The sequence below is a fragment of the Sitophilus oryzae genome, unplaced genomic scaffold (assembly GCF_002938485.1).
Source record: "Sitophilus oryzae breed Bouriz unplaced genomic scaffold, Soryzae_2.0 scaffold_829_pilon_pilon, whole genome shotgun sequence".
NCBI lineage: Eukaryota > Metazoa > Arthropoda > Insecta > Coleoptera > Curculionidae > Sitophilus > Sitophilus oryzae.
Genome location: NW_022147449.1, coordinates 1366841 through 1381342, shown reverse-complemented (window position 1 = coordinate 1381342; position 14502 = coordinate 1366841). Strand labels below are relative to the sequence as shown.

The 14502-nt window shown below is 34.6% G+C and overlaps 1 protein-coding gene across 1 annotated transcript in view; it reads left to right on the top strand.

The window, feature by feature from the left end:
* The window catches only part of LOC115889710 (dopamine D2-like receptor), a 117662-nt gene that overhangs the window by 80045 nt on the left and 23115 nt on the right, over window positions 1–14502 (top strand). The window contains exon 8 of the mRNA XM_030909771.1: window positions 8113–8292. Coding sequence (XP_030765631.1) covers window positions 8113–8292 — 180 coding nt within the window. The remainder of the gene's footprint in view (window positions 1–8112; window positions 8293–14502) is intronic.

Here is a 14502-nt window from a genome sequence, read left to right as displayed (position 1 = left end):
GAAAAGGGTGTTTCCATTTAAAAGCGTCGAATTTGACCCACCCTGTACATTACTTTTCCGAATTAATTCTTGTGTCAGAGAAATAAACTTTCCTTGTACCTTTTCCGTATGCGTACCACCGTAAAGCAGAGATTTTGGTATGCGGTTTTCTTGCATTCTGCATACGTCACCAGCCCGTCTTAAGCGGGATTTTGTAACAATGACTCCAATTCTTTCGCATTTAACTTTTTCAAGGACCGATACGTTTGAGACATGAGGGAACCACTGGATTCTTAAGAGGTGTCTAAGGTGTCTCTGTTGCAACTTTTTTAATGCGTTCGGATTCCCGGCGGTAGGATTTCCCAGGTTTCGCTCCCATATAACATGGAGGCGATTATAATTGCTCGGTACACTGCGAGTTTCGTTTTTGTACTCAAGTCATGACTCTAGAAAACACTGTCTTTTAATTTCCAGAAAGCTCTTGAGGTGCTGCTAATCCTGTGCTGAATTTCAGAGTCAATATTGGCCTTTTCCGAAATCAAACTGCCGAAGAAATTGAATGTATATATGTGTGTATATTCTACAACATATTATGTACAAATTAAAAGACAAGTTACCATAGTCTATCGACTCAACATCGACTTAACATTAAAATAATATTATACGAGGCATGTTTTTTAAGTAAGTATCGTTTTGCGATTCCGCCGCCGCAGCGCTACGGTCGGCGTTCCGCGCAGGCGCGCTGGTTACCTACATATCTTGTCTATGCACAGACGCCAGTACAGTCTGATTCTTCATTGTATACGTTGTTTATTGAGTGTTTAAGATGCCTCCGACAATCGTGAGCCCCGCCGATTGTGAAGTACGGGCTGTCATACGATTTCTTAGTGCTAAAGGCGTAAAACCGATCGATATTCATCGTGAGATCTGTGAAGTTTACGGACAAAACATTATGAGTGATGGAATGGTAAGGAAATGGGTGAGAACATTTAAAGATGGCCGCACAAATGTGCATGATGAAGAACGGAGTGGGCGTCCTTCGGTCGTTAATGAAGATTTGGTGCAGAAAGTGGACGAAAAGGTGAAAGAAAACAGACGCTTTACAATTTCATCATTGTGCGACTACTTTCCTCAATGTTCTCGTAGTGTTTTGTATCGCATTGTGACCGAGAACTTGAATTACCGGAAATTGTGTTCACGTTGGGTTCCGAAAATGTTGACGGATTTGCACAAAACCCAACGTTTAGGCAGTGCATTGACTTTCCTTGAGCAGTACCACAATGAAGGTGAAGATTTTTTAGACAAAATTGTTACTGGTGACGAAACATGGGTGGCCTACGTCACACCAGAATCGAAACAACAGTCCATGGAAAGGCGACATTCATCATCACCCAAAACAGTGAAGTTTAAGCAAACAATTTCTGCCCGGAAAATCATGTGCACAGTTTTTTGGGACAGAAAAGGAGTATTGCTAGTGGAGTTTCTGCCTCGTAATGAGACAATCAATGCAGCATCTTATTGTGAGACATTGAACAATCTGCGCCGTGCAATCCAAAACAAAAGACGTGGCAAGTTGAGTAAGGGTATTGTATTGCTGCATGACAATGCCCGTCCACATGTGTCTAATCGGACCAAAGATCTCATCAAATCTTTTAAATGGGAAACTCTAGATCATCCTCCATACAGCCCTGATCTGGCGCCCAGTGACTACCATTTATTCCTGCACTTGAAGAAACACCTGGGTGGTCAGCGTCTTCAAGACGATAACGAAGTTAAAACAGTTGTGATACAGTGGTTAACCAGTCAGGCGGCAGAATTTTATCAGGAGGGTATTGAAAAACTGGTGCCACGTTATGACAAGTGCCTCAATATTCACGGAAATTATGTAGAAAAGTAGATTAAGGTACAGACTTTCATGTAAAAATAAAATTATTGCGATATCTTTGCACGTTTTTTTTAATTCCAAAACGGTACTTACTTAAAAAACATGCCTCGTATTACACCTGCTATATTTGATTATTTATTAATATACCTTTATCACACTATAAAATTTCTATCTACTGTATATAAGCGTAAGTACGAAGTCATGCTCTAAAGCCTCATGTCGACTTCTCTTTTTAAATCCATAAAAATATAAAAATGGCATTTTTAAAATTGCTCTGCAACTCCCTCGAGTCTAAAAGTGTAATAATTCTTCAGCGAGTCAGCTAGAAATAAAATTGATCGCCGCTCTAAGTTTACATTAGCAATGTGCACTGAATAATTGATTCTATATTTGACTTTGAAAATTCGTCAATATTTTCAGGAATATTATTAAAAAATTCTCAATGCGAAAGAAATTAAACGTAGTCGATTTATCAACGGCCGAGTGAGTTAAATCGATATTTATGTTATTCTGCACTTTCATCGCATTAAAATACCTTCAATATACAGGGTTTTTTCAAAATTCTGCTTACTTAAACCGGTTTAGGATGTAATTCAGGCAAGGTCTTGGTTGTTGGCTTTGAATAAGAAGACTAAGGAAGGAGCATAATGCTATCCATGTATTCATGCATGGTGGGCGGAAAAGCCACCATAAAAGCTCTCTAGGGTGGGGATCCTTGACAGTTCTGTTTGACGATTCATTTGACACATTTGAATTTGATTTGAAATTTTGTGGATTTGTCAGTCTTTACGGAGCTTATTTTATGTTATTTATTATTTATTCTACTACTGATAGTTGTATAAAGGTAGTAAATCTAGATGGAAATTGTGGCAGAACTTAAATTAACAGTGACACTATCGCGATTTATCGAAAAAGACTCTAAAATAGTTGGTTGTGTAGCGTGCGGTAGATCTCGGCAAAAATTGAGTGAAATAACAACTTTTCGCTAGTAAGTGACTATATAATATACATACGTGTAGTAAACCGATCATTTATGAAATTCACTTAAATTAACTAAGTTATATATTTTTCTTGCATTTTAGCTTTTATTTATTACTTGTCAAAGATTAGATGTCAAAGAATTTAGATACGTTAATTTGACTTACCTGCTTCAGTAGCGTATCGGATGTTTGTGTTAATAAATACTTATTATAACTTTTATTTATTATTATTTTTATAACAATTTTAATAACTACCAACATTTATTCACAACGTAAAATAAAACAACAAATTATTGAGTCTACCCCACGTCTACCCTACATCATAGTTTTACATTTTTTAAATAAAATTAGAACGACACTGATAAACCGGAATTTAAGTCGGCCATATTTGAGGCCCATCGCGGTGTACCTAAGATTTTTGATATGCTCCTTCCTTAGTCTTCTTATTCAAAGGTTGTTGGAAAAAAACTTTTTTAAGGTTGACATTTTGAGAAAAATGCATTCATCATAAAAATATCTGCTTGTTCTAAAATGGTTAGTCCTGTTCATACTCTTCCAAACTTTCATACCGTTGTAGAGAATATTAAAAAAAAACATCAAACAACATTAGGCTTTTGGGTTAAAAATGGCGCCCTAAAAGGCATATTTTGCATTACTTTTTATTTGGCCCCCCCCCTAAAATAAATTTCTGTATCCGCCCCTGTCAATCTGTCAAAGGAAGAAAACGAAATAATGGGCGTAATGAATAAAAATATAGCAATTGCCAAAAGCAATTGCTGATTAGCAAAAGCTTTAAAAACAAGAAATTGCTTAAAATTCCTAAGAATAATTCCTTAATATTTTTAATTAAGCATTTGCTAGGCATTCCGGTGTAGTGTAAGCAATTGCTGTGTCGACTTGACAAGAGGTATTTTATTTTGTTTACGTTGCGGTATCTCCATTCGTTCAGTTGTCTGTACAAACGTGTTTACTAGGTCTATTTTTTAGGTGTTGACAAAAATATAATTTGCAATATGTCTGACAGTAGTGAATATTCCGACTCTGAGGAGAATCAAGAAGAGAAGCAGTTAATTTTCGTTAGGAAATTAAAAGAAAATAAAGTAATTTTTAATAAGTCCTCAGTTCCCGAAATAAAAAAGGAAAAAGAACGTTGTCCGATGCCTAACTTCCACCCTGTGCGATTTTCCCATCGATCTTCGGTCAGATTTTTCTCGCTCATCGACCTTCTTATTCCTTCCATGCATGTTTTCTTGGGACGTCCTCTCTTTCGTTTACCAGGTGGTATCCAATGAATAACTTGTTTTGGAATTCTTTCATTGTGCATTCTCTGAACGTGGCAGTACCATATTAATTGTTTTTGTTCTATATCATTTACTATTGTTCCCTCTATTCCCATCTGTTGTCTAATGTCTTCATTTCTGATCTTATCCCTCCATGAAATTCTCATTGCTCTTCTAATCGCGTCCATTTCTGTTGTCTCTAATTTCCTTTTATTCCTTTCAGTGAGTCGCCATGTTTCACATCCATAGAGTAATATACTTTTAACTAGTGTCTCGTCTATAAATTCTACCATTGAATATAAATCGAACATGTCTCCATAGCGCAGTGCGTAGAGTTTCCGACCACGAACCGATGATTCAGAGTTCGAATCCGGGTCAGGTCAGAGACTTTTTTATTTTATTTTCGTTTATATTCTTATAGTAAATTATTAAATAATTCTGGTAATTAAAAAAAACAAATATTTAATACTTTACTATCAGAATATAAACGAAAATAAAATAAAAAAGTCTTTGACCTGTCCCGGATTCGAACTCTGAATCATCGGTTCGTGGTCGAAAACTCTACGCACTGCGCTATGGAGACACGTTCGATTAATATTCAATACTAGAATTTAAAGGACTAATAAAAATATTGGATCTTCTTTCAATGCGCAGTAGAGAACGCAACGTTTACCGGCGGCCAGACGGGCCGCATGCTGTTCTAGGGAGCAGAGTAAAAGATATATCAAAGAGCCAGACGTCTTAAAATACTTGTTTTTCCGACGTTGCTAGCTCTCGTATTAATAGTTTAGTACAGTTATTGCCAAATCTGTGGTATATGCAGGTAAAACTATCCAGCATGTGGAAAGATTGCAGATTGACATATCATATGCTAACTTTAGACATTTTTGCTTAAAACAAAATTGTATTTATATATTTTTACGATATTAGATATGGGTGTGTTACAAATACTAATTTTTAATTAAGGAGCCTTAAAATAGATTTGATCGTCTATTATTTTCGTCTTGTTCTGGCCGGTTGCTCAAATCGTATTTTTAATCATATCTCAATGTTTTTTTTAAACCGAACGGAGGTTCCTCATTACTGAATTTAGAAAAATCATTTTTACGAATAATTTGGTACCACACACTTGGTATTCCTAGTCAAATTGTCGTTATGAATCGCATGTCGCAATTTCAAATAAACCATATTCAAAAATGTCAAAAGTTAACATATGATATGTCATTCTCACCAGAGAGTCATTTTCTATCGAATAAAGTAATAAAATGCCGAGGGTACCCAAGGACTATATATATTCTAAAGGACTGTTCGATCGCGTCAAATCGCCGCTGTCCTAGTCGCCGTGGAATGCTACGTCACGCGCTGACCAGCGCTCCACAGTGCGGCGGATGGTTATTCTAGCGGGACAAAATCTTAAGAGCAATGTTTGGGACCTAAAATCTAAGAACGTAGCAAATGGTCTAATATATAGCAACTATATGGTTAAATTTATTTATTTATTAACAACTTAATTTATTAATAAATAAATACAAGATAATAAAATTATGATATTATTCGTAAATGATACACAAAAACCGTATTGTAAACTATTGCCAAATACATAAAATTATGATATCAAAAAACTCTTTAGCAGTTTTTTCTTAATTAATTTGTAATCTTGTGACACCCTCTATAATTTATTTTAAAAAAATATATTTTATTTTGAAAATAATAAATAAGATAGATATTTTAATTTTAATTTTAACACTCGGTAATTGTAAATTCATATATACTAAGTTTCTAAGACAATTTTTTAAACTCAGTGCCTTTTGATGGAGTTGTTTTGTTTTTATACTATCCGATTGAAATGAATATTTTTGGGCATTCACCTGTTAAGCTTGAACTCCCTGTGACTGTGACTACCTGTGTTGGTAACTATTAGTAACTCAAAAGATCTACATCATTCAATATATCGATATTTGAAAAAAAAGTGAAAGTTTGATATCTGCAGAACAAAGGTACGAAGGATTTTAACAAATAATATACGTACAGTAGAAAAGTACATACCTTTGGCAATCTTCAACATAATTTGGCTTTCTAATAAAATGTATAAGCACTTGTAAATATTTTGTTTTCGTATGATCTCTGCCTTGCTCAGCAGAAAACGACCAAATTTGGTTCATAAAAATGTATCGAAATACAAAGAATATTCATGCATTTTTGTATCAATTGGAATGTCTACTATTTATTCTTATCAGTACACATTTTTTGCCTTATTTCTAACCAAACGCTTTTGTCCCGCTAAATTTATCTTCCAACGCACTGTGCGCTCGACCGTCAAATGCAAAAATAACTGTCACTGTCTAAAATCTTTAGTGCCAACCATAAAATAATAAATACAAGAAGAAGTGTCAAGTCAATGTTAAATTATGGAAACAGCGTGGCTGCCTGGGTAACTAATTTTCAGATATGGCGGCTGGGACATTTGACATGATTTGACATGACATAGACACTTCATTGACATGACAATTTCAATTTTATGAAATTTATTTCCGTTTCCGGTTTTTGATGGCGGGCTGTTCAGGAGGTTTAAATGAGGGTTAATATACTTTTTACTTTTTCTAGTAGTAAATAATACAACAAAATTACTCAAAAATATTTATTTGGAATTTAGAACAATGTAAATATGCAAATCAACACAATTAAAGAGCTATAAACCCATAAACTACTGTATCAATATCAAAATATTTAAATAACATCAGAGATGCTGTGTTAAAGTGAAATAGTAAAGTAACAATGCACTGACTTACAGAAACTTGAAGATAAATAAATGTTTTCACAGCTTCACGGGCGTAAAACTAACTGGAAGCAAGAAAGAGACAACAGGAACCCACGCAAAACCTGGAATCAAAAAAATATAAAAAAACATAAATATAGGTACATAAGACTGTTGTGAATTAAATCAAACAGGACTTGAATGAAAATAAAATGAATAAAAAATATGATACATATACATCTAATACCTCATTTGTATTTTAAAATAATCTACATACATAGCATTATTGCTATGAAAATACATAATAGGTACCTATGTGATATGTAATTACGCATTTCTGTTCATCTTGTAGATTATTAATGTAAGCTAATAATAGTTCAATAATCATAATTTACCTTGTGTAACTTGCTTTCAATTGCTCAAAATCACCGATCAGTCTTTAAAGTAGAGATACGGAAAAATCCTTGGTAAAGAATATCCCAAGATCCTTGGATCTAAAGCTAAACAAATATAAAAACAGTTAATATATTACCTATTTTTACATATAATATGGCCCATACCTACTACACGCAGAAACGTCGATTTCATTATTTTCTTCATGTAATTAATACTATATAAACTTTATTAAAGTGTTAACAAGGAACTTTATATCAAAAAACATCTTTGTACTTATAAATTTCAGCCGAAATATCATAAACAAACTTCCAATCAAATCTAAACGGCAAAAATTAAAATGGCGCTCGACCTTGCCAGAGGCCTCGGGAGTTGACACATGGCTGACACACAGACAAAAGAAGAGGACGCCGACGTGCATAAAAATGTTCCGTAACTGAAATTGACAGAAATCATATAGAAATATTCAGATTTTTGTCTAGGACAGTCTAGAAGGCCATGCTTTCTGCCTGGGTAAGACCGCGCCAGAACTGTTTCCAATTTTCCGGTTTACTGTCACCCCCCTGGTGCCAACTTCAACTCGGTCAGTAGATGTAAAAAAACTGACAGTGCAGGAAGATAGGAATCGAACTATCCTTAACTCTATAGTATCCTTGGAGGGTACCTACTAATTAGCTAAGATTGATAACGTCGTTGCATTATTTTTGGAAAAATTAAATGTGTGACACCTCTCGTCTGTTGCATTTTTACGTGTCAAGTACTCGTCAGCGAGTAATAGCAGTAGCAGCATCTTTAATGTTATTTCATATATTATACCAACTACTCTTTGTTTCAGGACAGTGACGGCTATCAATTCGAGAACGGCCAGCATCCGATCGGTCGGATCGAAGAAGGAGAAAAAAGCGACATCGGCAGCAAGATTCACGATTTATAAAGTAAACAAGGCCAGCAGGAAAAAACGGGAAAAATCATCTGCCAAAAAAGAGCGCAAGGCCACAAAAACGCTGGCAATCGTCTTAGGTGAGTTTTCAAAATCTCTCGTATTTTCCATCGCCAACGGTCATCAGTTTTTTATCAGTTTTTTTTTCTTTATCCGGTCCAGAAAGAGAGAAGTTATTTCACCCGAATTACGTCACCGATATTCCTAAAGAGAACGGTAATATTCGTTTACCCGAAAAAAAAAAACGGCGGCTGGGGAATGACAATCGATGATAATTTTGGCGAATTTAGACGAAATTTACTTGGTCCGTACTCTTTACTTTCTTTATTTTTTAATAACGCTTACTGCCAATTGGCCTTAAGGGATTTTTACGTTTTTCGCGTTTTTGCTTGTGAAGTGCTTTTGCGATTTTACCGTTTGAAACTTTTATTTCGATTTGTGTCCATCAAAAATACGTAAAAGAAGCGGGAGGTTTCTATCAACAAGATTACACAAATAAATTTTCACCATACACATTCACTTCAAATATGCGCGTAAAAATGATTTTAAATAGTGTAAGTAGTTTAAAATTTCGAGAAAAAATAAGTTTGTGAGTTTGTAAACGTTCTATCATTTTTTACTCTTTCTATAATTACTATTAATTTTTAAAGTTTTATGTCACACTTTTTTGTAAGTGGCATCTAGAGTCAATCTCTAGATGCCAATCTCTAGATGCCTCACTAAAACTAAATTGTTTTTGATTACACGGTATAATAATAATAATACGTATTTATTAAAAATAATTCTAAATACACATATTATGTGGGGGAGGGGTTTATATTTACATATGATTATACAGGGTGAGTTTCCTACGATGTTCTCTATGGGTATCTCAAAAACTACTTGAGATAAAGAGTCGGTTAGATGGGGAAAGAACTGCAGTTTTATGGGGTCATAAATATGCGTCTTTCAGATTTTTTAAAAATTTCATGGCTTACTAGATATTTCGAAAAAAAACAAATTTCGGCTATTTTAAAAATTGTCCCTAGTTCCATTATAAGCTATTTTAGACAAAAAGTTTTCAGATAAAAGTTGTAGATAATCACATCCTTAATGAGATCGTGTCCTCCGTTTTTTTCTAAAGCCTGTCATTTTCGACATATGACACAAACATATGTTTTTTAAATGGAAACCATAGTTGGCCATGACTTCATAAAAAGCGCCATTTTTTAAGCTTTTTAGCGATATAAGCGATAATATGTTTTCTTCGAAAACTTACTGAGTTATAGCCAATTCTTATCATTTTAAACAATTTTACTTTGTTAGCCATGGAAACAAGTTCAATCGCCGTTGCTCTCAGAAATGTGAAGCTGTCGAAATAAACAAAAATTGTAAATATGAATTTTTCAAATGAAGAAAAGTGTGTAGATACTCGCGCATCAATAGTGTTTCCAACATGACTTTCATTATGACCCTCCCCCCATAATGAAAGAAATGTTAAAAATTATTTATATCATAATAATACAAACTCAGGGATAGGAAGAGGTGGACTAATTGCATGGGCCTCCTCGATCACCTGACCTATCCATTTTAGATTTTTTATGCGGTATGGTTAACAATAAGGTTTACAAAAGAATTTGTGAATTAAGAGAGGCACTCGAAGTGGCGGTACGAGAGAAGTTTAATTAAGTTCACCGGTCCTTCTGTGAGAATAGGTAACAATTCAGTTTTAAAAAGATGTAACTCAAAACAATGGCGGATTTTTGAACATTTTCTAAAATAACTTAAAGTGTATGCAGTGACTTCAGTGATATTTTTTTAAGTTTTAGTTTGTGTAATGTAAATTCTAAAAAAACGTTTAGAAATCATAACAGAATAAGAATACCATGCAATCTAAGTGAAATTAGTCAAGAAAGATAAGAATTGGCTATAACTAAATTTGACTTTTCTAACAAGTCTTGAAAATCGTTCTCTAAAAAACATAACATACATTCACGTATTCTCGAAAATGTATGGTCAAGAAAAGTTGAACCAATAATCTGAATGAAAAGCGTGTATTTCATCATTTGGAAAATTCATATTTACAATTTTTGTTAATTTTAATTTACAAAGTTTGGATTTGGCAGCTTCACATTTATGAGAGCAAAGACGATTAAACTTGTTTCCATGGCTAACTAAGTGAAATTATTTAAAAATGATAAGAATTGGCTATAACTCGATAATTTTTCGAAGAAAACATATTATAGCTTATATCGCTGAAAAGCTTAAAAAATGGCGCTTCTTATAAAGTCATGGCCAACTATGGTTTCCATTTAAAAAAACATATGTTTGTGTTATATATCAAAAATGACAAGGTTTAGAAAAAAACGGAGGTCACAATCTCATTAAGGATGTGATTATCTACAAATTTTATCTGAAAACCTTTTGTCTAAAATTGCTTATAATGGAATTAGGGACAATTTTTAAAATAGCCGAAATTTGTTTTTTTCGAAATATCTAGTAAGCCATGAATTTTTTCAAAAATCTGGAAGGCGCATATTTATGACCCCACAAAACTGCAATTCTTTCGCCATTTAACCGACTCTCTATATCCAGTAGTTTCCGGGATACCCATAGAGAACATCGTAGGAAACTCACCCTGTATACTGAAATGAAAAAATAATGAAATGGAAAAATGCAAGGAAAAATGTTTCGTCTAATTTAAAGTATCACCTTTTTTAAGTTTAGCTCTATTTCCGTGATTTTTAACTTTTAGTAACTTTTTAAGTTTTATTTTAACTTTAGTATTGGGTATCAACATTAAACAGAAAAAAAAACAAAGAAAATTAAAAAGAACACAAAAAAAATAATAAAAACTCCCATGTTAAGTTTACACATTATTTAGTATTTGGAATATTCTCTTTAAAACACCCTGCCACTAACCATTTAACATATACAGGGTGTTTCAGAAAACATGTGCCATATATGCTCCATACATAAGCGCCAAACTACGCCTCGTATGAGACACACCCTGTATATTACCAAAAGATACTTTTAAAAGTGCGTTACTCCCCATACTTTACGAAAGAATTGCAGTAAAAATAGATTTTCGACAAGATTTATATCCCCCTCAAAGCAAAGTTTATATGATTTCGATAGCCCATCAACAAAATGTAATTCCAAAGCATCGTCGACATCTGCGCCCCCTCACATAATATATATACTTCGCATTTTCTAATATTGGATTAGTTTGGTTTCCTCAGCATATTGGCTTAAAGATCATGGGTCTGTACGCTTTTAGAAAGACTAAAGAAAGAGAGAGAAAATAATGTTAGATATCTGCACAAAAAAGTCTGCATTTTACGATCATTCACAATGTCTAAAATAATACAATTAAAATTAATAGAACATCCTAGCGAACAGCTTGCAGTAGTTAGTTGTATCTAGAGAGCAGAGCTTAATAACACAGGCCGACATGATTTTTGTAACACGAGTCAGTTGCAGAATTTCTTCATAAAAATATGCTTCTAATAACAGAAAAAATACTCCTGAAGCTCCTCCACGTACCACTTTTCAGTTGCCTAATTACGCCTCTTTTTTGCAGGTAGTCAATTTTATAGATGTCAGGTATTAAGTCTAGGTAGATTCGTTTACATACAGGTAAATTTTATGATGGGATGATTGAAAGGGACGCATTTTGTGCACTATAATATATTGTGAAAAACATAAGAGAGTTCAGTTTTCAGTTGATTTTCGACGTGAGTTGTTCTATGCGTGTAGATAAATAGTACGAAAATGTCAAGTCAAACGCGCCGCAGTTGTAAAGTGTCTCCTGATCGATTTTGTTACATTTGTGGAGAATTTATGGTGCAATCACAAGCCAGACCATTTTCTGAAAATGTGAAGAAAGCCTACTTCAAGTATTTTGGAGTTTTGGTTGGAGATCAAGACAAGCAGTGGGCTCCTCATGTGTGCTGCGTTACTTGTAGCGTGTCGCTTGTGCAGTGGATGAAAGGGAAGAGGAAAAAATGCCATTTGCGGTTCCAATGGTATGGCGAGAACCAACTAACCATTTTGACGATTGCTATTTTTGCCTGACGAAAACTGAAGGTTTTTCCAAAAACAAAAGCACAAGATCGAGTATCCCAATTTGCCGTCTGCCATACGACCTGTTCTTCATGGTGCAGATCTCCCAGTGCCGATCGCGCCCTTAGACTGGCAAGGTATTGTTTTGGAAGATAAGGAAGATATTGAATCAAACAGCTCTGGAGACCAGTGTACTGATCCTACCTTTACCCCAGAGGGCGGTTCCGACAAGCCACATTTGATTGTTCAAAGCGAGTTGAATGACTTAGTGCGTGACTTGGGGTTATCAAAGCAGCAGTCAGAACTTCTTGGATCCCGGCTTAAGGAATGGAATCTGTTAGCCAATGAAACAAAAATCACCACTTTTAGAAAAAGAAATGCTCCGTTCTCTGCATTCTACAGTATGGAGGATTCGTTGTGTGCATGTACTGATATCGATGGCCTAATGCAGGAACTTTCTATAGAACATTCTCCCTGTGAGTGGCGCTTATTCATAGATTCGTCGAAATATAGCCTAAAAGCTGTGTTATTGCATAACGGAAATTTAAAACCCTCTATACCAGTTGCCCATTCAGTGACAATGAAGGAAACTTATGAAAATATGCGCATGCTTTTAGATAGAATCAACTACAACAGGTATAAATGGCAGATATGTGGGGACTTGAAAGTTATAGGAATTTTAGTGGGACTTCAGGGAGGATTTACAAAATATTACTGTTTTCTTTGTTTGTGGGACAGTCGTGCAGTAAATCATCATTATGTACAGAAAATTTGGCCAGAAAGAAGTGAATTTCAACCGGGTTCCCAAAATGTCAAGTATATCCCTCTTGTAGACCCCAAAGACGTCCTCCTGCCTCCTCTTCATATCAAACTTGGCCTCATGAAAACTTCGTGAAAGCTATGAATAAAGAAGGTGATGGATTTAAATACCTAAGGCAAGTCTTTCCCCAGTTGAGTGATGCCAAATTGAAAGAGGGTATTTTTATTGGACCACAAATCAGGAAATTGTTGGACGACACAAATTTCACAGACACGCTTACCAGGCAGGAACTCAGAGCATGGACCTCATTTGTTAGTGTAGTGAGGGGATTTTGGGGAAACAATAAGGATGCGAACTACGAACAATTGGTTAATGAGCTTTTAGATGCTTATAAATCGCTTGGTGCCCGAATGTCTTTAAAAATTCACTTTCTCCATTCTCATTTGTCATTTTTCTCTGAAAATATGGGTGCTGTCAGTGATGAGCAAGGTGAGAGATTCCATCAAGACATAAGGACAATGGAAATTCGTTATCAAGGACGATGGGATCCAGCCATGATGGGTGATTACTGTTGGTTTTTGAAGAGAGAAGACGCGGTCCCTCATAAAAGGAAAAAGTAAAAGTTTTGTTTATGTTTTGATCTCGTTTCGATTGTTTTTGTACTTTTTAGGTATAAGTAATGTTTGAGGAGTGTAAACTATAAAATATAATCGGTATATATAGGCTTAAGAAGTTCTTAAATCATGTTTTGAATAGCTATCTTAATATATTGAATATTGTAATATTGAATGATGTTTTATTAATGTAACAAAAAAACCTTACGTGTTACGACTTTTTTTTTGCCACTTTCGTGATTAGATAGGTTCATTCTACCACAATATCCTATTGAGCTTTGTGTTACATCGAAAAAATTTTTTTTTGTCGGCCTGTGTAATTAGCTTATGAAATAACAATAATTTTATTAATAACCACATTTTGTCTTGTCAGATTGTGTTGTGCCAATTTTTTCGGCATACCATGTTTCGCTTGCATTTCTTTTTCGATTTCTTGAATTAGGTTAGTAAGCGAGGGCTTTAGGGTCTGAATTCTAAACACCTGCACCGATTGGCGTGAAATTTTAACAGTGAATAGAGTTATATGTAAGAAACAAAAGTTACATAGTAGCGATGTGTGTGGAAAATAAATCACCCATTTTAATTGCAAAAATCAATAAAGGGATGAATTCTAAGCAAAAGATTCACGTCAATCGGTGCGGGTGTCAAGAATTCGGAGGTAATACCACACAATACCCTATTTTTATCCTCGCTTACTAGCCTAAATCCATTTGGCGTTGTGGTTATGTTCAATAGGTTTTCGCCTTATTATTAAGATATTTTAAAACGTATTACAGATATTACACATTTAAATATGGCAACACTGTCGCTTTCAGTTCCACACCGTCTTCAATATGCTAGTCGCTAGTCGAACTAGAGAAAATGAGTGTTTA